The 26,552-nt window shown below is 37.1% G+C and overlaps 3 protein-coding genes across 4 annotated transcripts; 1 reads left to right on the top strand and 2 right to left on the bottom strand.

Annotated features, from left to right (window-relative positions):
• The first annotated feature begins 6,312 nt into the window (after positions 1-6,312).
• LOC115449916 (MAP/microtubule affinity-regulating kinase 3) lies at positions 6,313-15,267 on the top strand. The gene is made up of 11 exons (XM_037439347.1): positions 6,313-6,602; positions 7,220-7,348; positions 7,839-8,011; positions 8,329-8,387; positions 8,557-8,686; positions 10,019-10,182; positions 12,586-12,737; positions 12,985-13,532; positions 13,796-13,876; positions 14,128-14,188; positions 14,824-15,267. Exons 1-11 carry the CDS (start codon positions 6,474-6,476, stop codon positions 14,902-14,904), a joined length of 1,707 nt encoding a protein of 568 aa, XP_037295244.1. The 5' UTR covers positions 6,313-6,473; the 3' UTR covers positions 14,905-15,267.
• LOC115451806 (nucleoporin SEH1) lies at positions 10,761-19,825 on the bottom strand. Its single transcript, XM_037439348.1, has 9 exons — positions 19,572-19,825; positions 19,120-19,276; positions 18,729-18,882; positions 18,151-18,258; positions 17,765-17,881; positions 17,184-17,342; positions 16,638-16,807; positions 16,049-16,228; positions 10,761-11,982 (listed from the first exon to the last, which is right to left on the bottom strand). The coding sequence occupies exons 1-8, from the start codon at positions 19,704-19,706 to the stop codon at positions 16,086-16,088; spliced, it is 1,143 nt and encodes a 380-aa protein (XP_037295245.1). The 5' UTR covers positions 19,707-19,825; the 3' UTR covers positions 10,761-11,982; positions 16,049-16,085.
• A 2,276-nt stretch (positions 19,826-22,101) lies between these two features.
• LOC115451797 lies at positions 22,102-26,541 on the bottom strand. 2 transcript variants are annotated; one of them, XM_037439299.1, is made up of 3 exons: positions 26,521-26,541; positions 24,990-25,138; positions 22,102-24,356 (listed from the first exon to the last, which is right to left on the bottom strand). In XM_037439299.1, exons 2-3 carry the CDS (start codon positions 25,122-25,124, stop codon positions 22,890-22,892), a joined length of 1,602 nt encoding a protein of 533 aa, XP_037295196.1. In that variant the 5' UTR covers positions 25,125-25,138; positions 26,521-26,541; the 3' UTR covers positions 22,102-22,889. The 2 variants fall into 2 exon arrangements, with proteins under 2 accessions (XP_037295196.1, XP_037295195.1); XM_037439298.1 differs by lacking the exon at positions 26,521-26,541 and adding an exon at positions 25,230-25,495.
• Between the last annotated feature and the right edge of the window lie 11 nt (positions 26,542-26,552).

Genomic DNA, 26,552 nt, shown 5'->3' with positions numbered 1-26,552 from the left:
ATGAGCTGGGAGCGGATATTGCGCAGACACTCATCGCAGGTACATTCGGCTACATTGTAAACTACCCGCATTTGGTTATAAATGTTGTTTACCGCCGAGCCGCGGACCCTTTCGGATACGGTACCTTTGAACACTGGAATGCACTTCACACGTTCTATTCCTATCGTCCTATCGATATATATGTTAATATCATTACTGGGGATCCTCTTTCGACAGGAAACTGACGATATAATTATAAGAACAGTCTATCGGGACTAAGGCATGTAAGCACGTCAGATATATAAATACATATACATGGCGAAATGATGAATGTAAGAGTTGCTTTTCTGCCGACCCCTTCAGGGATAAAAGGCGTAAATATGAGTATGGTACTAGACTGCCCGCATATACTGTAACTAATTATACCAAGATCAACAGAGGCACGCATTTTATGACTCCGAACCTTGGCGAGTTTGAGACACTTACACATGGCTAGACGACGTTTCTTTCACTCTGGGAATCTGATTTAATTAAAAAAATAGAAAGAGGAGTTGGTATATAAGGTAGTCCACATCGTTTCTTTCAAAAGTCTTAAAAAGTCACGTTCAGAAGTTAGATCACTTTTACTGGTGGTAGGTCTCTCATATGTGTGAGTCCGCTTGGGTAGGTACCAACGCAATGTCTATTTCTGCCGCCAAGCAGCAGTGTGTAATCACTGTTGTATTCCGGTTTGAAAAACATTGTAGCCAGTGTAACTATTGGACATAAAACTTAACATCTCATGTCTCAGGATGGCAAACGCAGTGGAATACAGAACAATACTTTGAAATTCGAGGTGTTGGATGGTGTTTTTACTGTTTGTGGACGGTCGTATCGCTTACCATCAAAGTTCGTCTCGTCATTCAAAACAACAAAAAAAAAGTTGTATATCCAGCAAATTAATCATGCTAACAGTGGAGGAACACGTGGCTCATGGTTTAACATACTCATATTCGGCATATTATATGTGCTTACCATGAAGTCTTGCATAGGCACTTTGCTGTATGTAGAAAAAGAAATTGATACTTCATCATTTTTCGTTTTTGTGACAACATATACATAATCGATCTAAAAAGATATCACCTTATTTCCAGTATTGTGTTCTAGCTTCAAATAATTTATGAAACTTACTATTGTATCCGGGTGAACGCAATTCAACACATTTTTTTTATAGTTTCAGAAACATTTTAGCAATGCTCGTTTGGTTTTTGTGAACCGGCAATACCATACTGATCGTACCATAATTTTAAAGCATGCGCTTCTAAACCCAAAACTAACTCATTTCGAAAACAAAATATCCTCGAAACCGATCTTTCAACAGCCCAAAGCCGAGCCTTTACAGCTCCCACTAAAACTTTTTTATGGTAACAACTCGTAAAATGTATAAATAAAATATAGAACTGACAGCGGCGGTGGCTGGGGGGTATGGAGGGGTGGCGCAATAATTTCCACGTTTTGGCGACTCGAGAGCTTGGCTCTTTTCGATTATAATTTATAGCTGAGCGCGGGTAACACTCGCGTCAGGTCCGCTGCGCGTATAGATAGATCAGTACGAATAACAGGCCGTTTAAAAGTTAAAGAATTTTATTCTCTAAAAACACAAACAAGTCACTGACATGAGAGTAACATAACTAAACAGAAGTTATAATTGAAATACAGTGGTCGCCGTGTACTCACTTAACAAAAGTTCATTGCCGGAATAAAAATACCCTTTGACACTCTAGGACAATGGCTTCAAATTAGTGAAAGAAACTGCTCAGCAGCAGAAGCTCTAGAGATAAGCGTACCAAACATATAAAAAAGACATTTTGTCATATTAGAACAGCGTGAAGATTTAAGAGAAGTAAAGGACACATTGGTAAATTCACCGTCGCAACCACCCAGAAATAATGAGAGAATTCGTGACTGGAAAACAGGAAAAAGTTTATTTGACATTCAAAAATTTGTGGCTATCTTCTATAAGTTAGTATTTTGTAATATACCTTTAATATCAAGAACATTAAAAAAGACCTTACAATAATACAAAATCTCCCAAACATCATACCCCACTGTTCCTGCCTTACTGAGCCTCGGCCATGCTGTAACGTACAAAATGTCATAAATATTGTCATAAAATTGTTTGGTGGCAACAACTGCGCCCGTAAACATATCACGTATTAAGGAAACCAGGGCTTGTAATAAAAACGACAGCTCATTAACTATATTACATGTGAGTATTGATAGTCGATGAAGCCTGCTGCGCGAAAAGGTATTGACATTAGTACAAACTGTTGAGTTTACGTTTGCCGGTGAACAAAAAGAATATCTGGGAGTTACTAATACCGCCACACCTTTTGCTTCCGAAGGGATAGGTAGTGGCAGAACTGATGCAACTGCAATTGACGCCGTATGTATTCTGCTCCATCTTGATGCGGGCGAGTCAATCGGCTTAACGGGCACGAATTCCAGACTCCGGGTTGATACTAAGTAGAAAATTCCAACATCACTTTGCTCAACCTGGGGATCGAACCCGAGACCTCAGTACTGCAGTCGTACTGTGATGCAAGTAGTTGTAGGTGGCGTAGGCCACCGAGGCAGTTCTGTCACGTGTAGGTAGTAACTTACTGCTAAATAGGTATCTGCTCGGTGGACATTCTTTTTGTACTATCAGTTTTTTCTTGATGTCATTTTTTGTTTGGTTCAAATGTTTGGTTTTCAAAGTTCATATATTTGTAATATTTATAATAAGACATGTCGAGATCTGCTGTTTGTATCGGCTTTCATTTATCTTAAATGGCAATTCAACCTCAAAATCAATACCGACAGCGCAGTCTCAATATGTAAACCATGAGACAACTCCCCATAATTGCGAGAATTATGAAGGCCAGTCGTCATTAAAGTACACAAGCCCATTCCTGAACACAACTCTTCACAAAGAGCCAGTACGGCGAGTTTTCCACGATTACAGAGAATGACCTTTAAACTTCTCACCAACAATTTACATTCTAGTTCAACTGAAATATAAATTTTGTATAGCCTGCTAATTGAAAGTTAGAATTATTTAAGTTAACCTTTCGCCCGCAATCTACAAATCAAAGAGTTTGCATAATTTATAAAGTAATTTGTGTTTTAAATAACACCAGCTGAGTGAAGCGTAAATAGTGATAGAATAAACAGTATGCACATTGATTAAATATTACCTTTAAACACAGTCCTCTCAAAATTTGGAATTAAAAACTACCACAAAAAGAATTCTAAGATTATATGTATGGAGCAGACATTAGGAAGATTTTTATACAAACATTTCGCGCTAATTTGATGGTTACTCAATCTATCATGATATAGCAAAACATGAATGTAAAAAAGGTACTTCATATTTTATCCATATTATGATTTGCACTTTTTAATGCAAATATTAGCATATTTTCTGTAAATATATTATTTTTGTTAATATATAAGGACGTTGTAACATCTTATAAGGACATTTCAAATAAGACAGCGACTTATTACCAATTGGTAATCAATTTTGGAGCAAAAATCGGACCCTATTCCGGTCTATAACTAACTATATAGTTAATGTCTTTGCTGCCATATCACAATATAATAACAAAGCATACTATAGCGGTGACTAGTAGCAGACTCCCCGTCCGTATAGGTCGCGGTACGTTGCCTGCACGATACACCTCGTAACGGTGAGTATCCGAAACAAGGTGTATCCAGGCGCCGCACGTGACGTCTTCCCGACCAATGGGGTGAGCCTGCGCGCCACCGGGAGAGTCATGTAGTCCATGGCGCGCGAGTGTACTTATGTAAAAGTTAATTGTTAAGTGCATTAAAGTTTACGCTGTAATAAATAGACTCTTATTGAAGCTGACCCACCCCGACTATAATACATATTTCTTGCACAGTATTCCAAGAATATTGCCCAGAACTAGTAAATTATCCATAACAATCGAGAGGATTTTAAAAACGTCGAGTAAGTAATCTGGACCATAATAATCAAAGGCCTCGCGCTAAAAGCCCTCCGTAGTTCGACCCTTTTCGGTAGGCGTAACTCATAAACGCAAGGGAAGTCAATTTTTGCGAGTAAAGGCATCAGCTTTTAGCCCACGGGAAAGTTTAAGAGTTTATGTTGAGTATCGAAGGCTGTACAACGTAGTTTTGGCAGAGCTAAAACGTCTTGTGATGGTAAGTCATCACGGTGAATATCTACTACGCTAGAAAAATTGTGTGTTGCTGACGATTTGAATGGGAAAGAAAGGTTTGAAGAAGAAGCATGTTTTTGATTACTTACTAAATCGGAACGCAACAGCAATTATTTCATTGTAGTGTTATGTGATACAGAACTACCTCGGTCACTTGTCAAGCCAGGCCATTCCCGTTACATATAGAAAACTGCACTTACATTGTGGTTCAATACGACATAATCACAAGCACATTTTATATCTGTTTGAAACTAGCAATAACGTGATCGATTTAAAATCGTTTTTTTAAAGTAGACCACGCCAACATTTTTACAAAACTTTAAACTGAAGTTAATTTATTGAAAACAAAATTGATGGGAGAGAAATTCTTCTCGAAGTTTCCAAGTTGAAATCGAGCGTTAATTAGTTGACCGCAGGATTGTTCGATTTTTTCCCCGACCGTGCGGATCAACGGTCCGGGTAATCAATTAGGCAATTTAAATGCTCCCCACAGTTTTCTCGTTGGGCTACTGGCAACGACTTTAGGCTTAGAAACTCGTGAATTCGATTGTCAAGTGTGCAAGTTGATAATTGTATACGTTTTCTAATGAACATGATTTACTGAGGGTTTATGTCCGTTATGACGATATCGAAGATTTTTAGTTTTGATGTAGGATGTAAAAACTAAAACTGCTGCCCCGTTTCTAATTTTATTAATTCCTAAAGAGCTATAGTATTATTTGTTTCTTTACGGTATATTTATTCTAATAATGCACATTACGTTGGGTCAGATCACGGGCAAACACTATTAATTTATCCCTATACATTCGTATCCAAGATTCACTACAATCATTTTATACAATCTTAGGTTCAATTATGTTAAAAGAGAATTATGACAGACTATGAAGTACATTCTAGGCCTCTCTGCGACGTTAGCAGACAATTATGCGACTGGGCTGGAATTCTGCAAGCTTGCATTACACGCTTTCTTGATTTTTAATTAAACCTAGACTTGTTTATTTATGACCGCGGGGCGATTTTGCCGCGTTTTTTAAGAAAAGAATTTTAACTATTATTTTTATGTAGGTACACGTCACGTACTTATAGACATATACTTTTTTAAGGTATTTGAGTGTTTACTTAGATGGTTAAAGTTGAAAGTAATCGCATTTTGATTGTATTACGGAATGAAATTGGAATAAATTAGGCACACAAGTAAACCAAGTACTCGACTGGCACATAGGTTATTTTCTAATCCAGAATAATGCACAATAATATCATAAACTCGCCATATATAGGCCAGTTTAATATTGACTAACAGCATTTCTTAAAGAACATTTTTCATATGAGGTCTTTCATTAGAGAATCAAATGTAAAAACCCTTATGGCAGATCATAAATGGTGCATTTATTCTACTTTTATGGCGAGAAAAGACTTTAATGTTAACTGAGCTAGGAACAAATTCAGGTATAAAATATACGTGAATAAGATGCACTAAACACAATTTACAGTTCTAAAATCAAATCTAAATACAATAGCTACACATAACTATTATACTAGTTGCTATCTACCCACCCTTTGGATACAAAAAAAGGTATAAACCTTCAGTCAAATTCAACTCACCTCTCAGACTGCAGGTTTTTATTACACCGTGTATTATCTGAGCTGCGGTTGTTTATCGCAGCAGTGGGCCAGCTGAGACGCCTCGTGGGAAATTATAGTCGACCCCAACGCCTTTGCAATGGCCCTCTTTAAGAGTTTACAACTCGCTTGTACATTAAAAAGGTCAAAGTTTTTTGGAGAAATGAATATGTTAGTCAATTATTTTAATGAATTTAAAGTAGATGCCAGTAGATGCAAGTATCGTGTAACTGTTTAGATATCGGTGATAAGGCAATACTCACAACCCACAACAGAAAACTAAGAATGAGTTAAATGCTGCTAAACAATCTGCAGCGTGGCACTCATTAAAAAAAGCAAAAGGCCCATAATGTTTCCTTTAGCCTTACTTGGTCCTTGCATGTTTTAATTAGAACACCTCGGAAGTGCTTCTAGATACAAGGTTGAAAAATAAACATCAATTGACATTTGTTAAAAAAAACTATTTAGTGCCGCGACGCGCGTCGATACTTTATAAATAGACCCAATAAATGTCACATCACCGTTCCAATTTCGAAGTTCAAACAAAAACGACCCAACATAATGACGTGTCGATGTAAACACGAGCCTCGAATTCGCAAATATCCGTTGCGAATATTTGAAATCAACAAGTTATGGAATTAATTGTGCATAATGAAAGCAAACGTGAGGAATAAGAGTCAAGTTTACAGTGTGGGCAATTATCTGATGAACGGTACTGTCTTCGGGAAGGGACACTTCGCGCGAGTCGAAGAGGCAACTCATAGGATCATTGGTAAAAAGGTAAACATTTTTAGTTACAATAATGACCATCAAATATTTTATAGACTCTATATTCTTATCCTTAGTTTAGGTGAAGTTTTCTGCATCAGTTTTTGATAGTAATTATGATTTAAAAGTATAAACTACTTAATACTACAAATTTGTACATGAACGATATTTGAATGTTTTTCCTCCTTCAAAGTAATAATTAAGTAATGTTCCTTTAAACTAAAATGATGTAGGCAAAAATGGAAAATAGACTAAAGGTTTTAGTTTTTTTAATTAGAAGACAAATTCGGTAAGCTGAGTTACTCAATGTCTCAAGATTACGAGCGCTGTGTAATCCCATAAATTTAAATCAAAGTGCTGAATGGTTTTTCTACAGCTATTTATGGCAAATGTAACGTTTACCAGCAATCTGCTGGTGTCGTCACGCAATTCCATAATTAAAATTCATTATTTACTTATTTATATTGCTAATTACGAAAGTTAAAAACCCAATTTATAAAAGTCATTGAATCTTCTCAAGTAGTTGTGATAAAAAAGCAACAAATTTTCTACTTGTTTGCTGACCTGCAAAGAATGTGCCCATTTTTTTTTATTAAAAACAAGCAATTATAATGATTTTTTTTTTACAGGTGGCAATAAAAATAATAGATCTAACATGCATAAAGGAGGAATACGCGAGACGGAACCTTCACCGCGAGCCTCGCGTGATGGCCCGGTTGCGACACCCATGCATAGCCGCGCTCTACGAAACTATGATGGTACATAATAACTAATTACCATACATCTTAGGGGTTTCCTTTTACTAAAAGATTCTGAGTTAGTTTTTCGAATGTTGTTAGGTACGCTCTGAGAAGGTTAGAAAGTTATCGGATTCAAACGAAAACTTAACTTTATATTTACTAGGTTTTGTTCGGGACTTCGAACGCTTAAAAGTCCATTCCCAGAATATAATTACCACTGTTTCGGGATAAACTTAAGCCTCTATATCAATCCTACCAGGAGCCTTAGGCTAGATTCATTTCTACAATATGTCATTCTCATACTTATTACGTTTTCTATTAGCGTTGACAATAATTATAGAAATGCATCATGTCTATGTCTCCTTAATTTTAACAAATATACTTACATTTTCACAAACATTTGTAATATAAATAAGATATTAGTAAGTACCTACTCTATTATATCTAGGGATCTCATATCATACAGAAAATAATATAAAGGTCTATGAGGATCAATGTGTTGTGTCAGCATGGCCCCCGACTGTACGTGGTGATGGAGGCGGCGGGCGGCGGCGACCTGTGCGCGCTGGTGCTGGGCGCTCGCGGGCCGGCGCGCGGGCTGCCCGAGCCTCGAGCCAGGTGCCTCGCCGCGCAGCTCGTCTCCGCTGTGCGACATATGCACGCGCGTGGGGTTGTGCATAGGTACGTTACTCAAATATACTGATTATTGGCATCATCATCATTCCCAAGACGTCCCTCAGCACATAGACCTCCCCTAAAGATTTACAGTTTTATTACAAGCTCTCTCCTGCTACATTAATCAGGTTGTCTGTCTTCCTTAGAAATGGACGTTGATCGTTCCGCTTGAAAGTATGCTTCTGAATGTCCGATCAATAAACATGTTAAGTACTTTATACGTCTAAATATTAATAGAACCCAGAAGTTGGAACGGAACTCACGGAATATTGCGTTTATAACATGTCAATACGTTGCATAATTAACTTTTTTTATCATTGCAGAGATTTAAAAATGGAAAACATCATGCTGGATGCAACTAAACAGTTCATTAAGATCGTTGGTAAGTTTTTTTTGTTATGTAGAACTATAAACCAGGATCTGCAGTAGGTCGCATTTTGACATCGTTGCAGCTCGAATTAAGCACACTAATCTATATTTAGCCCACTACGAAATAATCTAGTCAAATGGAACGTTATGGAGGAATTGTAAGTTTTGTATTTTTATTTCAGATTTCGGTCTCTCCAACGTGTGGAGCGCAGGCGGGGCGCTGCGCACGCCGTGCGGGTCACTTGAATACGCCGCTCCTGAACTGTTTGTAGACGGACGCCGCTACGGACCCGAGGTGGACCTCTGGAGCATGTAAGACTCGCAGACTTCTTTAAATTTATAGTTAACACATAATCCGTCTAGGATACTTTGTAATATGAACCTCTTTTTTCCGGAGGGCGTTTAAAATATCTCTATTAAAATACTATCAGTCTATAGTATAGAGGTACGGCCTTAGTTACCTGGGAGCCCCGGACGATTTTTATTTTTAGATCTCAATGTTTTTTTACGGGCAAGAGCTGTTATGTCGATTGGCGTTTAAATCACAATACATCGAGTTCGAACCTGTGACGTCCGCTAGGGTCTTTAACGCACTGCCTAAAGTCTGGTGCCCGTAGCAAGCGAGCAAAATTTTACAAAGAAGCAGGCTTTAATTGCTTATAAAATAATATTGTGGATTAGTGATGTAACGAATGTCATTTTTTGAACATTCGCGAATGCGAATGCGAATGCGAATATTTGCTACCGACATTCGCGAATGCGAATGTTTAGTTTTTGTTCAAATTTGGCGCCAATTTTCTATGATGATTATCTAAATTTTATTATTATCTAAGATGATAATTATCTAAACATTAGAAAGTTATGTAAAGACTGATAAAAAAATTATAGAAGAATTTGTTTTTGTTTCTTTCAATTGCTTTTAATTTCTTAGTTGCTAATGTTCTAATGAGAATTACATTTTTAAGCTTTATTAAAGTAAACGAAATAATTTTGTTAATTTTTAAAGTTTAATATTCCTCTACTCCAGTTTAATTACTAACTTAAAAACATGGTAAAAATAGTTAATTAATTGGTATGTTTTAAGAAAGAGAGGTATTTTTCTTTGAGAGTCTATAATTTTTTGTTTGTTTGTTTAGACTATATTTATAGTTTATTGTAGAAGAATATTGTTTTAGTTTAGATTTTGTTTTTATTAACCTACTATTACACACACACAGTATTACGAATATTATCTCGGAAGGGGTATGCAGAGGCGCAACCAGGGCACCCACTTTTCGCCAAGTGTGTTCCGTCTAATAGTGTGACAGGGGCGAGCCTATCGCCATGTCGGGCACAAATTTCACACTCCGGGCTGATACTGAGCAAAAAACCCAAATATCACTTTGCCCGATCTGGGATTCGAACCCAGGACCTTAGAGCGCTGCCGTACCGCACATGCAGTAGAACTATGCCACCAAGGCAGTCTACTATTATCTTCAATTTTTTTTTTCTGATATTGACATTCGCAAAACATTCGCAGAAATTTTGCGAATGCGAATGCGAATGCGAATATCCAAAAATATGCGAATATTCGCGAATGCGAATGCGAATGCGAATATTCGTTACATCACTATTGTGGATATAATGATATTTGTTGTCTCCCAGAGGCGTGATAGTGTACGGCATGGTGACGGGCGGGCTGCCGTTCACGGGCGCGGGGGGCGGCGGCGCGGCGGGCGGGGAGGGGCGCTCGCGGCCGCAGCTGCGCGCCGCCATCACGCGCGGCTTCGCGCGGAAACAACGCGCCGCGCTCGCGGCCGTTACGCCAGGTACATCCACCAACACAATTAGTTGCAGAGCCAAATTATACTTCCCTTTAGAATAGGCAACTTAGTTTATGCCTGCGCAGTTGCCAATTTTTCGGGGGCGTCAAATCCGACACTGATTCGGTCATGAGCACAGATGAACAGTGGTTGCGGGGAACGTGCGTTTGTCAAATTGTACGAGACTATATAGTAGTAGCCGCATGGTACATGTAAGCAATAGACAACGAGCATGGACTAAGGAACCAATCGCGCAACTTCGACGTGTTGGATGTCACAATCCAGTCACGAGTGTGCTCACGACTTGTGCTTCTACATGCACAAGACGTTACTATCTAATGACAAAACTAATAGATGTTAATCCATATCTCCCAATCAATCCGATCCGTAAAATAAATCAATCAGCATGGGAGTAGCTGGAAGTTTAGGGTGATAGGGCTGGAGGGCCTCGCGTGGGTGAATACCGACCAAAATCATTTCATTTTAACCATTAGACTCTATTAATAGTGTCTTTGGAGCCCCAGCAATATGCATTTTCAATGAGGACAAAGTTATCATATTTTTTAATAAATAAAACAATGCAATATATTTTAATAATGAAAACGTTTATTACAATACGTGAACGAAGTCTTTCACATTGGCGGTATTTGGTCTACAAACTGACGGTATGAAGGAACATCTTGAGGGTCTAAGACTTCTCACCCTCCTCAGCCAAAACCACAGGAACGCGTTTCATGATTCACTCGAAACAGCCTATTACAGCGAAGTTAAGATTAGCAAAAAAACTTGCAGAAGTCGGCTTAAAACTCGTGCAACAATCATAGCAAGTAAACTTCTGCAAATTTTGAAGATTGTAAGACTTATGGCAAGTCTCAAGTGTATAAAACTACTGGAAATTCTTGAATATATTGCTGCAAGACCTTGCTAGTCTAAACTTGGCATGATGTAGTTGTCGGCTGTATGTTCGCTCATACTGTGCCGCCAGACGATTTACAATAATCATATAAAACCATACCTTATCGATTTTAAAATCGATTTACAATAGCTTGACATAGAAATCGCAATATCGATTTATTACCAGGCTCTGACATCTGAAATTAGTCACAATCGAACCCAAAGAGAGTTTGATTACACTACTAACTTCAGACTGGCCTTTAACACATTTGTTTTATGAAATAATAACAGGATAATATCTTATAACTAACTTTATTACAATTTTTAACTCGATACATGACTACCTCAGTAACAATAGCGGAGGCGGTAAGATGATTTTTCCTAAAATATATAATATTTCTAGCAACTACTATGACGTAAATTTTTGCCATACATTTTGTTTTTTTTTGGACTTAAATTTTCTTGTTATTTATATGAATCGTTATTGATTACACGACTGAATATTATAACAAAATACAAATTCTTATCCAAGGTAAATTATTACACTTTACGTAAATTATACCATCAGGGCTGAACGAGTCTGCACACTCAGTAAAAAAAACTAAATTTTTTGTTCACAGATATAAGGTTTAATATATTATGTATGTAGTCTGTTTCGATTGTTCGACTGATTGAAAGATTAAAAGCTATGGAGGCGAGTGGACTGCATGGTTGAAGTCAAAAAAATGAAGGGAAGATGACCACAAACCTCTACAACTTTAGATTAATTTATTAGTGTTAAATAACATACTTATAATTAGTCAGCCAGAATGAAGCCTCTTGGAAACCCGATGGTATTTTACTGAACATTAGGGTACACTCGAGTCTTATGAACACACAACGGCTCCTGTCGCATGGAGGGTTACTTCGTACCTGGGGACAGAACAATTTATTTAGATATATTTTAAAATATAGCAAACGGATCACTGGAGTGACCAACGTCACCAGTAACAACTATAAGTTAAGAAGTGAGGTTAGGTTGAATGAAATGCTTAGAAGTGTTTTCTATTCCGCAAGGGCAAAATGACTACATTGTAAACTATGATAATTAATGTACTTCCACAAAAAACTATCGAAACTAAACAATCTTGGAAAGAGCACAGTGTCTGATGATACCTTTCAGATAAAGATCCTGTTTCAAAACAGCTTAATCAATCAAATTAGTTCTGGAAAACTAAAAAATCGTATCGGCTATCTGACGTGGCAGTAGTTATACTTAATCGCAGTTAATTGAAAAGACGAGAAAACCGTTCATCCAATGATTAGAGTTACGACCGACCATAAACAGTAGCAAGACCATACAGAACTTCGTATACAGTGTACCGCATGGCATTCCACTGCGCTCGTCACCTCTGAGACATAAAGTGTAACCTCTCCTATGTCTACTAAAAACGCTGGCTACGATAACAACAGTATTCATTAATACATCATTCATCATCAGTAGACCATTTTTTTAAAAGGCGTATTTTTCCCCAGAGTGCAAAGCGTTCATCCAGCAGCTCCTGGAGCCCAACGTTGAAACGCGGATGAAGATCGACGAGGCGGCGCGCCACCGTTGGGTCAAGAAGACCGGCATGCGCATGAAGACGCACCCGCTCGGCGCCATTGAGCCCAAGATTCATAGAGAGGTAACTGAAAGACGGTGACCAGCTCAACTTCTCTTCTGATGGTAAGCGCGAACAAAAGAAAGGTGACTGGACGACGATGAGTTACTTGGCTAATCTTCTAATGGCAAGATTGAAGAAATCGTAATTCTAATCTCCTTAAAAAAAAATAATCCACAAACTCTCTTATATCTCAAGATGATAGGCCCTATGCTATCCAGCAAAATTGTGTATTACATCCAGGCCAACCTTATAATTTTAATATTTCCAGATGTACAAACAAATATCCGAACTATGCGGCATGACCATCACAGACGTGGCAGCGGAGATCAAGGCAGACCCGTTCGGAGCGGTCGCAGGCATATACAACATCAAGGCCCACCTGCATCAGATGCACGCCGCGCCCCACGATCTCCTCTGGTCGGCCACCAACCAAGAACCGAGACCAGCCACGCCTCCAGAGTACAAACCCAAGCCCGAGGGTGCAAACATCAGGCCACTGTTCCAACAACTGAAAGAGCAACCTATTAACCCGAAACCCCAGGAGACGGCTTCGAAGACCGTGCAGACCGAGAAAAGCCCAGGGTTGGTCAGGTCCAGTGGCTATGGAAAACCGGTCTTCAAAGTATACGAGAATGGAGATGGCCAGGGTCCAAGGCTCCCGATAATTGATGAACATGGGAACGTGGAGGCTGTCAGGAGCCCTTACGTGAGGAAGGTCAGCTTGGAAAATGAAAGGCAACGGCTCAACAGCTGTCCCGTCAAGATCGGCGACAAGAGGACCGAGTTTTACAGAAAAGCCGGTGATGGTTTACCAAGGTGAGTGGAATCCATCGTAAAATTAACATTCTTAAAGTAAATGGCCAATTAATCCGAATATATAGTGGCACCGGACGCCAAAATCGGTGCGATCCAAATATTATCGAGTGACAAGTCGTCGCAACACAGTTGATCATTACAAAATTGACATCAATTTAAAAATTAACAACACATCCATATTCCTAACATTATGTGGAAATTTTCGAGCAATGAACATTAATTAGCAACAGGATCCAGATGTCTCTTGAACTGTTTGTGTCTAGTTGGCGCGCCAGTGGTGTGAACGCGCCGCCTCGCATCCTACTCCAGAACAAAGCTACCAGCATAAAGAGAGCATCCTTGGGGTGAGTACACTATTTGGACTGCTTCTCATATGCTTCTCCGTTAAGGGTACCATACCAGCCTAGCTTTTTTGACTGCACACATAGTAAAGTATTATGTATTATGTTTAAACCCCCGGACAACAACTTATAGACAAATTATAGACTTGTACTTGTCAATTAAACTCGGAATGTACCTTTTTAAACGCTTACTAGTAGCCACTAACTATTCAACGTTATCCACGTATGTTTTTTTACTCCGCTACGTTTTTCAGGAACATAGTCAGTCCAAATTCATCGACCAATAGCCAGTGTAAAAGCGAACGCGCCATGCCGGTGAGTACTTCATACACAGGTTCACGCCCACATCTCCAAAAGGGTAGTAAGAGAGGCAGCTCCTATTTGGGATATATCAGATCCGATACAGGGTTTGTTACATGTAGTATATTATGATGAAATTCTATAGGATGAGTGAATGAATTCCTCTTAGCCCATAATTATCGGCCACAGCTACCAATTTAAACGAAGATCAGCCAGGTGCACAAGAGATATAGTGCACAAGTGTGTGCGCAATACACAGGTGCACTCTCTGTTCCTTCACTCTCATAGTCCGGTGAGACGGCGATCCGACATGACCGGAGAGAGATCAGCCGCAGGACCAACGGCTTTACGTGCTTTCCGAAGCTCAGGGATATCACACCGCCAGCTTCCTGACTACGAGCTGCGACTAAATAATTTTTAAAATGGAAAATCCCAGTTACTATTATATTTGACCTAACCCGGGATTAGAACCAAGGACTTCAGCGCGGTAGGTATCTGCTGATCCCGAACGCACATCATGGGAACAACCTACTATTATAGAGGGTTTCTCACTTTAGTTTCCAATCGAGTATAAAGTCAGGTGTCCTCACACCAACAGAATGATATTTTTTCTCGGTATATTTAAAGTAAATACTGTTACTTTTTTACAGGTGGGATGGTATTCAACAAGAAGTATCACTAAAGAAAGCACGCACTTGCAGAGGCTGCGACGGACGGCACCTATGAAATAACCAGTTTCGAACGTACCGCGGCACACAACACCGTGCGGAGACAAAACGCCACGCGCCATATTTGGTGAGGAAAAATCATTTATAATACTTATAAATATTTTTAATTAATGTTTAAAATGTTTTAAATAATCACTGTTTAGTCACTCTCTTCTTAGCTTTAAAAGTTTGGTCGGATATACATCATAAAAGTAATAAAATAACCAGTGCAGACTTTGCAACAACAAGCCCTATTGTGTAGTAAATATTGTCAAACAGAGCGCCATAATATGTACATTAGTTCGCCAAATTGTCTATATTTAATTGTTACTGCTTTAGCGCTGTCTTAAGGAGCAAAACTTGTTATATTTGGTCAAGCCTTTAGGATTTAAGAGAGTAAAATATGGTGATTTAAAACACTGATTAAATATATTTATTAGTTATATTACAAAATTGTATAAATTTGGCTATGATGCAAAAATTTTATATCTATTTTAGATCGACATTTATGTTCTATGCTAAAATGATTTTTCTTCCTTACGTCGGTGCGCGTGCGCTGCTATCGCCTTAATTTGCTAAAAATTATGTTTAAATTGTTATTGCATTTAGAAATGTTATTTTAAGTGAATAAACACTCTGTGATGTGTCGAGTGGACGTTTTGGATGTTTTTATAATAATTTGTAGTAATTTTATCGTTTTAAACGCTAAATAATAGAGTGATCTCTTGTACTTACTTAATTGTATTTTAATTTTAATATTACACTTAGTTTATTTAACAAGTTATTTTTTGTTTGGAACACATTTTTGTAAAGCAAATAACCGGACTATATTACGATAGTGTGCTAAAAATGTTTTTAATAGGTTAAAAATAAATTTGAACTCTATGATACATAAATTTAGGTTCAGATCCCTACAAAAAAACTCGTCCTATTTACGTCTACTATTACAATCCTAATGTAAGATAAGCCTGTTATGAACCTTGGCTTCAGTTCATTGGAAATTGAATGCAGTTTGCAGACTCAAAGATGAAATATGTTTCATACTTGTATGCAAACTGCTAACTTTCTTACCTAAGATATGTACTATGGTATTTTCTTAGCTGTGCGAACTAAGTTAAACTAACTTAGCTTAGTTTTGGTTCGTAACCAGCGTGATAGTAGTACTGACCTACGTGCCCGGGGGTCCAGGAGCCGGTGCGTCGGTGTCAGTGGAACGGCATGTGCGTGGGGTTGGCCATGGCCGCCATGCGCATGTACGCGGTGTGCGTACGCGCAAGTGAGGGCGAATCACCCGCAACAGACTCGTTCTTGAACACCGCTACACACTTCCACTGATTTAGGTATTGCACTGGAATAGGGAGATTGAAATTAAAAAACACGGCTTTTATTGGATAGCAAAAGTAAATTTTTAATGTTGAATTATTTTAAATCCCATTAGGCAATTTTTAAGGGTCATAATTGTTTACGAAGACAATAGTAGTTTCGATTTTTCGATAGAAGCAAACCACTAACGTCCCCAGTGAACGTAAGTTGATCATGCGCACTGAAGTCATTCGTGTACCGACGTCGAAAAAAAAAGGTTGTCTACATGAAATTTTTTATATATATTATTAGTATTTTTATTATACTTTTTATATATGAGTCGCCTGATTCGTAAGTCTAAATGAACGTGCTAATAAGTCAACTGACGGTAACTATAACAGGATACTGAAACGACGAAAAAGAAACTTTAACAAGTAGGCTAGTTAGTGACTGACTCTTCCAAAGCCTGACGCAGCTGTCGTCCCCGGAGGAGGCGAGCAGGGAGCCGGTGACGTTCCAGGACACGCGCCACACGCACGAGTAGTGCTCGTCGAAGGCGGCGAGCACCTCCGCCTTGAACCGCACCGGGCCCGCGCCGCCGCCGTTGGACGACGCCGCCGCCTCACTGCAACACGCCATTACACCAACGTTACAGACAGGGGATAGGTTCACCTGAAATTCAACTAAGAAGAAACAAATCTAGTTCATATTGTGTGCTAAGTAGAGTAGAAAAGGACAGGGAAACGAGAATATAGATCCTCAAAATGATTGTCACCCACCAATAAAAATTAAGAATGCACTAGCTATCCCTGAAAAAAGAAAAATTAAAATAGGGACTGTTTTAATAGGCTCGTCAACTTTTTCCCTTTTTTGAATAGAGCCAAATAAATAAAATATGATTAATTAATATTTATGGTGCTTTTTGCTTTCAACGATTCTTGTCCACTACTGAAACCTAACCAGAAGAATACCCTGTGGTATCAACTAAAAATGATGCTCACGCCAGCGGCTCCAGCTTGATGATCCTGACGTCCTTGGTGGCTACGGCGAGTAGGTGGAACGAGCGGCCGAGGTTGGGCGCGAACGCTATGTCATTGACAGGCTCCTGCACTGACGAGAGACATTCTGTCCGCGTCCAGCGGCGCGATGTCTCACTGTACCTGAAGAAAAAAAGAATTATAATTGTCTATGTGTTGTGATTTTATATTTAGGCAGGCATGTTCGAGATATTGTGTATATTTTTTTTTTAATTTTTTATTATTATTTTTTATTTGAAAAACACTTGGGTGGCCAGTAGATGTTTATATCTTATTCACTTATGTTCTAATGCATCATGATACGAAAATAAACTTGCATACCCTGAAACCATAAACATAAATTGTATATGGTCAAGATTCTAGATTTACCTTCAGGTGACGCATTTGATTATACTCAAAAAGACAAAGAGAAACCTTGCAGGAATTTCGCTTTGACACATTTATTTTGCAAAATGACACCTGTATAGGATATTAGAGAAGCCCATACGGAGGTATCATTAAAACCATTTTTTTTTATTATTGATCTCATAGTTACTCATACTTACTCATATATAAAAACTTTTCCATTACATGCTGTTCCCTTGTCGCTGGGCACATTGGCCACGGCATTACTGGTATTAGGCTCGTCACTCCCAACTGCCAACATTGGGGGGTTGCCCACTCTGCAACATGCAAGTTTATCACCATCTTCGAGTCTCAATAACCCTGGTTTCCTAAGAGAATACGAAATTATCCTGTTTTCCTTTTTCCAATCTGGAAACTAAAAAACTTGTGCCCATTTTAAACAACACACTGTTAAAAATATGCTACACAACACTAGTTACCTCAAAATAAAACTATTTCTTGAACTTTATCATGTTTTTTTTTATTATAATTGTCTCCTGATACCTAGAATAATTAATAGATGTTACCTACTCAATAAATATTTTACCTGGATAATGAAGGGTTCCATGAGAGACAGCTGATGGACACTTTTGTCGGTATCTCATGCTGCAAGGTCCACTGAGCTAGATTCATCACATCTGGGGCTTCATATATCCTGAAACAGTGCCAACATTATGCATGTTTTACTAGTGGGGATGTAACAGTCTTTTATACAGTACTCCTATCCAGATTTCCACACTTTTCTATAGCAAAAGCAATAGCAAAAGGGTGGAAGTGGTAAAATAGCTTGTTCTAATTGGAGTCAATTGCTACATATCCAGTTTGGCAGGATGATATAGATCTGGCAGCGAAAGGAATGGGGTGTACCATATTGCTAGATATTATATTTGGACCAAACCATACCTTGTATGTGCTTGTAAATATCTTTCCCCTTAGAGGAAAAAAGTCACATAGTTGAAGCTATGTAAATTGTTAACACACTTTGGATTACTGTGGGATTCAAGAATACTTTAAATCATTGATAATAACTGACAATGATAATATATCTGCAACCTATAAAATCTCAGTCTCCTTCACTCGCCTGCTTTTTAAGGAACTTTATGAAGTACAGAATAAACTTCAAACCTTATAATACCGTCAGCTGAGCATGTGACCAGTAAGAGACCTAAATGTTTGGGTCCAAATTTTACATCTGTGACTGAGGTCCGCGAGTCCACCAAGTTGGACCTCTTCAGCCATGTGTGCAAACCTTTCTCGGACCCTGAAGAAGCTGCATCACCTGAAACATTGATGTTATTAAAAAAAATATTTCAATCTAAATTTTTTCAATGAAGTTATGACTAACTAAAGAAAAAACACTGTCAACTGAACAAACTAAACACTTATTCTGTTTATATATTTTTTTCTAGTTATATTCGAGAAATGCGGCAGAGTTGTCCAAATAGTCCTACATCGTCTATATTAGGTCCTATCACCATATAAATAAACTAATACAGTTATGATATTATGTTCATACCAACTTCTTCCCAAATTGCTGCAGTCCGATCAAATGAACATGTAGCTATAACCTGACCAAACTCTGGATGGGCCCACGTCACCTTCCACACTGAACCGTGATGAGCCTTCCAGCTGGCAGATAATCTCCAGCCACCACGACCATCGGAATCCCACACCTATGACAATATCATAATTATAGCCTCAAAGTTCTACTTGTGAGATGTATTGGTGTAAATTTGGATTTGGAAATGATTCACATCAAATATTATCTATAATAAGTAGTTATTGTATACAACCGGTTTGAAGTAGGCAACTATTGAGGAGACACTCGCGATGCAACTCAGAAAACTGTATACGACTGTATTATTGTTATAGGACTGATTGAAGTTATATAAGAGTTGGTTCCAAAAACTACTTTTAAAGAATCTCTTACTCCTATACAGGAACAAAACAACAAAATAAACGGCTTACTTTAACATACTGGTCGCTGGAGCATGTAGCCATTCGTTCCCCATAGAAATCATATGCCACATCGTGGATAAGGTCCTTATGGTCGGCGCATATAGTTTCTGATTCGAACATATTACTTGCTGTGAGTTCACCCATTTCGATTTTAAAACTGTTGTTAAATTCAAAAAATAACCTCACACGATGTTACTGTTAGTTGTCAAATGTCAAACGTGATAGTAAACATGCGTTTTGTTATTTCATACTATTTGCAATAATTAAATAAACTAAAAATAATTATTATTTATTTAAATACCATTCCTATTATGCAAATAATTAGAATTTTTTACTGATTTTATTTATTAAAAGCTCTGGTTCACATAACCTACGTAGAACACTTTCCTCCCCGTAGCTCGTTCTTGTCTGTGAAATTCTCATAGAGCGCACTCAGAAGTTAAATTCAAGCCGCAGTTAGGCACTATTTGAAAGACTTGGCGCCAATATGAAATAAACTAAGTCATTATAATTATTACCTTCAAGAAGTAGACGCACGAATAATATATAAAACTATAAATTAAGTATATAAATTCATTTTCACACGTAAATAGGCCACTACACTAAATTATAAATATCACATATGAACTCTTACTTAATGAAGATTTAAAATAAAAAACACATGCTTTTAAGCTTTATTTAATTCACGTGGGCTTAATTAACAATACAATAAACATATCAATAGTAAAATGGCACTGTTATTACAATTTATTACAACAATATCAATTGGCACTAAGTACTTATATAATTACCTACAAGGAATGTTGTACTCCCTTTTATTATATATGTACTTATAACAATAAATACAATAATGGTTGATTTATCGTTTACATCTAGTTGGGAGGTGTTTATTTTCAAAGGCAATAAAACTTACCAGTACAGAAAATATACCACAACAGCACTGGTTCCTTCTCAATAGGTTTTAAACATTACAAACAATACTATGAGGCAATTAGCCCTCCAATGTACCTTTGCCGATATTATGTCATTGGCGGAGGTACTACTTCACCAATGGCACAAATGACGTATTGGCGAGAGTCTCACTCAGCCATTCAGTATTGATAAATATGCAGTTTGGAATTGGAAATGTGGTACAGTCAACCGTAAATGAATGCATACGCAGATATATTCCTAATATATGTATTAAAAAGCAATTAATATGGAACATCTAGTCAACCTATAAATTCATTTAGGAATGACCGTACATCCGCCACTCAGAATTTCAACAAAATTTGCCCCATGTCTAATAATCGAATATTTAATTCAATTCATTTCGTCGTATTCGTCACTGATATAAAATGTATCTATTGTTTAAAACCGTCGTATTGAAATCACACTCATAAGTTACAGTCTTTTCTACTTTTAAGATATAATATGATAACTATGTACTTTCGAAACTTGTTATGAAGAGACATTCCTATGACAAAAATAAAATGTGAATCATAAAACCAGTCTAGGAGAAAGTTAATGTGACTATGTGACGTCATAAAAGGCAAGTAACCGACTAACTTAGAAATAAAATACCCCTGAGATAACTAATGCAGCAATTTCAGGCACTGACTACCGCCTTTATATTTTTTGTCGATTCGAAATTAGGCATTTTATAGCTCGCAGTAAAAAATGGTTGCAATGGTAGGTGCTATGCTACCTCATCGAAACATCATCTATTTCACTAAATAGGGGACCGGCCTATGCTTGATTTTGTACATTATTCTATATGTAATGGTTAATAATACGAAAAAGAAGCACTCCTGCGAAAACTGCATAACAATTGGTTAAAAAATTAGCGAGTAATTCATATTTAAAATATTGTAATGTGCAGAAGTGGGCGCGGTGTGGGGATATCGCTTCATCTCTTTTTCGCACGCGTCGTAATTCCCGATGACGTCACATGTGGATATTTCGTCTCTTTTCTGTTTCTTGATAATTACCCCTTCCACCGAAATTCAAAGACTTGTAACTTGTTGATTTTTTACCTGATTTTAATAATTCCTTCTGTATTATAATTTATATTATGTAAATATTTGATAATAGTAAAGAACAAAAATGAGTCCGGTACCCTATTATAGAATAAGTGAAGTCAGACCATAATTCAAGACATTAGTTTCTACTTTCCCATTTTTCACTCAAAATAATGGTCCGTAATCACGTCATATAACAGTTAACACTTTCTCATTGTGAACACTAATATGGCATGACCCTATCGAATTCAAAAAATCAATTCACATATGCAAGTGATGAGATTAATTTTATGAGAATTGGGAGTAAGCAGACTCCCGACAAATTTTGATACAGGGGCTGTCTGAGGCGAGATGCAACAACAAAGTAACCATATCTGTGTACATTATGCTAGTACGCAGGGGCGTAACTTCAGCCGTATGTGATAGGGGGCCCCCGAGCTTTGAGGCCCCTCTTGGCCCATACCTACATTAAACTAAGCGGGCGCCCAAAAGTTCCCACTGCCCCGAGAGCCCTCAAACAAATATAGATATAGGGCTCCTCAAGCGACGCTACTGCTAGTACTTCTCTTAAAGACCCAAAATATTTTCATGTTGAATATCCAATACACTCAAATGTGCTATATTTCGTCGTCAAACTGTTCACCCTGCTTAACATGAAACGCATTCTATACGACGCCTTCAATTTCCACACAATTATTAATTCATGTATTTGATTGGTAAAAAGTAAAATATACGATGCTTTTTCGTCGATAAATTTTTGCCATCATTTTTAACAATAAATTACATATCAGTATAATAATATTTATATATATTAAAAATATTGATCAATAATTTAAACATAACATTAATAATCGAGCCCCAACACAGTTTTTATGACATAAAAAGCAATAATTTTAGTACTGATATAAACAGTGATAATTATAAAAAAATTAAAAACATTGAATCAGTTTTGCTGTAGGACATTCTAGCTATTATGGCACTAATTGATTTATAGAAATTGGAACATAGAATTGAAATTTCATAGTTAAAACATACATTTTTCTTGAACACAGGCAAGTATTTCTGCACATAATATAAAATTCTGCACCTCTCACTTTGGCAAATATTTATTTATAGTATGATCAGACAGTTTATAGTCTCTTTAAAAAATATCCTATAACAATGAATGCTGAATTCTTTATGAATATGGTATGAAAATGCTTGGTATACATTATTTTTTTTACTACTGAGTATACATTGCATTTGCTATCCCTACAAATTACACTCATGCTTGCCATTTATTTAAGAGCTCCATTGATAGTCATACGAATAACAATTTTTTACCAATTTAAAAGAGATTTTGCCTTGCTTTCAACTGCTCAATTTCCAATGCTAGTTTTCTATTCGTTTCAATTAAAGCCTCTTGATTATGCAACAAATGCTGAATCTGCTCATTCATCTCAGATAGCTGTTTCTCTAGAAATAATTTCTGTTTAGTTAAAGCCATCATGATGTGCAGAAAATAGTTTCTGTTACTATCGGCCACATCAGCTAATGTAAGTTTCATGAAATCCTTGAGTTCTTCTACTGACTTATTCTCCATTCCAATTGTGCACTGATTCGAATTTGACTGTTTTATATTGGATAAGTTAATGTTCGATCCTCTCCCATCATCTGGAATCCCATTTATTATTGGAGAAGGAAACCCGAAATTATCAGTGCCTCGACTAGTAAGGGGTGTTGACACTTTGCTAATATTCTTCTCCGCATCCAGCTGACGATACCTCGCTTCATGTCTATCACTTTTCCTCTCGAATTCAGATTTGTTTCCATCTTCATCAAAATCATTGTTAGATTTATCCAGGCCCAACATGACGAGAAATGAGTCCGCTTTGGTATCACCTTGGTTAGACACTTCCAAGTTTGTTTTAGGTGGTGTGTCAGTTATGAAAAACATATCTGATGTTCTTGTCCTGATAGGGGAACTAAGTTTAGTGGGCGAAATATTGTTCTCAATATCTTCACGAAGGCTGATATCTGTAGACAGTAGTTTCCTCCTCAAAGGTTGGAAGGCTACTCTACGCACCTCATCTTCATGGCCTTTCAAAACTTTAAATGGTATTGTCAGATCTCTCAAATCATATATTAAAACAATACCATTTCTAGTACCGAGTCCCACTTGATTGTCTGTGTTAATTGCTAGAGATGTTAATGTGTACGATGTTCTTATTGTTGAAACAACATTCTGCAATCTTACATCGTAGACATGCATTATTTTGTCATACCCACAGGAGAGCATTACATCCCTGTTTATAAGGGAGAATGCTATATCACTGACAGGTGATGCATGGACATTTTCAAAGAACACCTTGTCTTTATTAGTTGTTATATCCCGAAGCACAATATGACCTTCATCCGTGGCCAAGCCAAGCAGCGGTCTCGACTCCTGATGAAACTTCATTGCAGAAATACTTTTTGAACATGATAAACGAATAGTTAGCACAGGAATGTTGGACACTAATCCATATATGACAGTATCTCCATTTTGCATTGAAGCAGCCAACCTTGTATTGTTCGCATTATAGCTGACATAATTAACTGTTGACTGTTGTGAGGGTGTAGGGAATGTCTTCACTATGCTTTTATTTTTTGTGTCCCATATCATGACATTGCCACTCTTAGTACCAATGGCTATGTTACGGTGCCCATCTCGGTGGAAGGTAGCTGACCAGGAATCTTTAAGTGGAATGTGTTGTAAACTACGGACTTCATGATCCGCTGCACTCAGTACTTCAACAACACCTTTAGAATTGACCTGGAAAGAAAATTAATCCTAAAGGTAAATATTATTTTGGCTTCTAATATTTTGGATATGTCTTCTAAATCTTTAGAGGAGACCTATATTCATACTGTGGTTGATAATGATAATATTTTAGATATTATTTAATTATATCAAAGAAAGAAGGTAAAGTGAAACAGTGATAGATTTTTTAATTCATGTTTTTATATATAATTATTATTATATTAAAAGGACACAAGGTATGTTAATTATGTGATTTTTTTTATTTTGAGTTAAAAATAAATGAAATAAATATGACATGAACATATCGTATTCTGCATCAAATAAAACACAATTTGTTTCTGACATGCATATTATAAAAAAAAAAGGTTATTAAAATGATATTTAAATCAGATTAAAATAGGCTTTATTATCCAAATAAAACATTAACTAAGCATCCATAAATATCTTCTTGCCCTATCATTGATTTGGGCCAGTGCGCCCGAACAATACATCTGCAAACGGCGACCGGCGTGCCCTTGCTTCTAATTTGTAAATAGTATGGCCAATATTAAATACATAGGTAGGTACTATACCCTATGTATAATGGAACTCCATGGCCTTGTAAACTATTACGTAATTTCTATTTTCAATTTAGAAATACAATACCTGCAGCAAGTATTTACTGTCGTCACTCCATGATACATCACGGAGAATCCCTTCGTAGCAGCCGTATGATTTCTTCAAATCCCAACTAACACTATCGTAGAACAGCAAACGGGAGCTTGCAGATGTGAAATACATTGTCGCAGTTCCAGCTGCATGTAGAAATAACTAGACTATGTAATTTTCATTTTATAAAATACGAACCCGTTATCATTTGAAAACAAAATAAACGAAAATATTAACCGGACATTGACAGTTGTTTATGTGAGCAATGTGGGCACATTAGCTTTATTGTAATTTTATCATTTCACTCGAGGAACATTCTAAAAATTAAATTGAATTGAAATATTTCACTCAATACTCGTTTCTAATTAAGAAATCAGAGCTGTGGGAGATGTCAGTTAGATACTCTGAAGAACAAAATATGAAAACAAAGCGAATTTAATTTTGAGTTGAAAGTAAAAAAGCGCGCGATGACATCACTAACGTAATTTGTACGTTCCGAATGTCCTTCATTTCGCGAATAAAGTATATTATAAAAATATGATGTAAAGTATATATCAAATAAAAAATAACAAAGTATGATGTTTAGTTAGAGTTAATATTTACATTACATAATTTTTATTCATAATCACTGCTTGGACTGAAAGAATAAAAATTTTTTTTGAATCTTTTATTTTGCACTGAGCCAGTACAATGTCCTACTTTAATGAGCCGAGGTGTACTGAAACTCGGCGATACGTTTGAAATTATGAGTACAAATATGTCATTTGATGTTTAGTCCATTGAAATGTTACATTTTTTAGGCCTTACCTTGCGTTTTTTAGAGGACGCAATTTTATTTTTTAGAAGTGTAGAGGGGGGTCAGTGTTAAGCTAAAACCAAGTTTGTGGGGTCGCCACCCTTGTCCCACGACCGCCATCTTGGTTTGAAATGGATTTTACGATGTATCTCTTAACCTATTTATCTGACAAAAAAAATTATAAACATTTTTTGTTGCAAATTAAATTCTCTACAACTTTAGTCTAGTAACTTTTGTCGTAGAACTATAAATAAAAAGTTATAAGCGAAAATGTTAAGAAATTCAATGTTAAGCAATGTCCATTGCAACGTCATCAGAACGTGTGTTTATAAGGTTCATAATACGTACAACACAAACCCGCGGTTGTCGGCTTGTACGCGAATTACTTGGATCCTGAATCGCTTTGGGACAGATGAAGCAATTGCTTAACATTTTTGCTTATAACTTTTTATTTATAGTTCTACGACAAAAGTTACTGGACCAAAGTTGTAGAGAATTTAATTTGCAACAAAAATGTTTATTGTAAATACCATTTCAACCCAAGATGGCGGCCGTGGGACAAGGGTGGCGACCCCACAAACTTGGCTGTAGCTTTACACTGACCCCCCCCCCACACTTCTAAAAAATAAAATTGCGTCCTCTAAAAAACGCAACCCTAAATGTAACTTTTCAATGGACTAGTTATTGCAGTACAATAAGAGACAAACAAAATATAATTTTGACGTCACTTACAGGACTTTACCGACTCTTGTATGTCCTACTCA

This window comes from Manduca sexta, chromosome 16 (genome assembly GCF_014839805.1).
Source record: "Manduca sexta isolate Smith_Timp_Sample1 chromosome 16, JHU_Msex_v1.0, whole genome shotgun sequence".
Classification (NCBI taxonomy): domain Eukaryota; kingdom Metazoa; phylum Arthropoda; class Insecta; order Lepidoptera; family Sphingidae; genus Manduca; species Manduca sexta.
The sequence above is the reverse complement of the archived record's forward strand: the minus strand, read 5'-3'. Positions and strand labels throughout refer to the sequence as shown.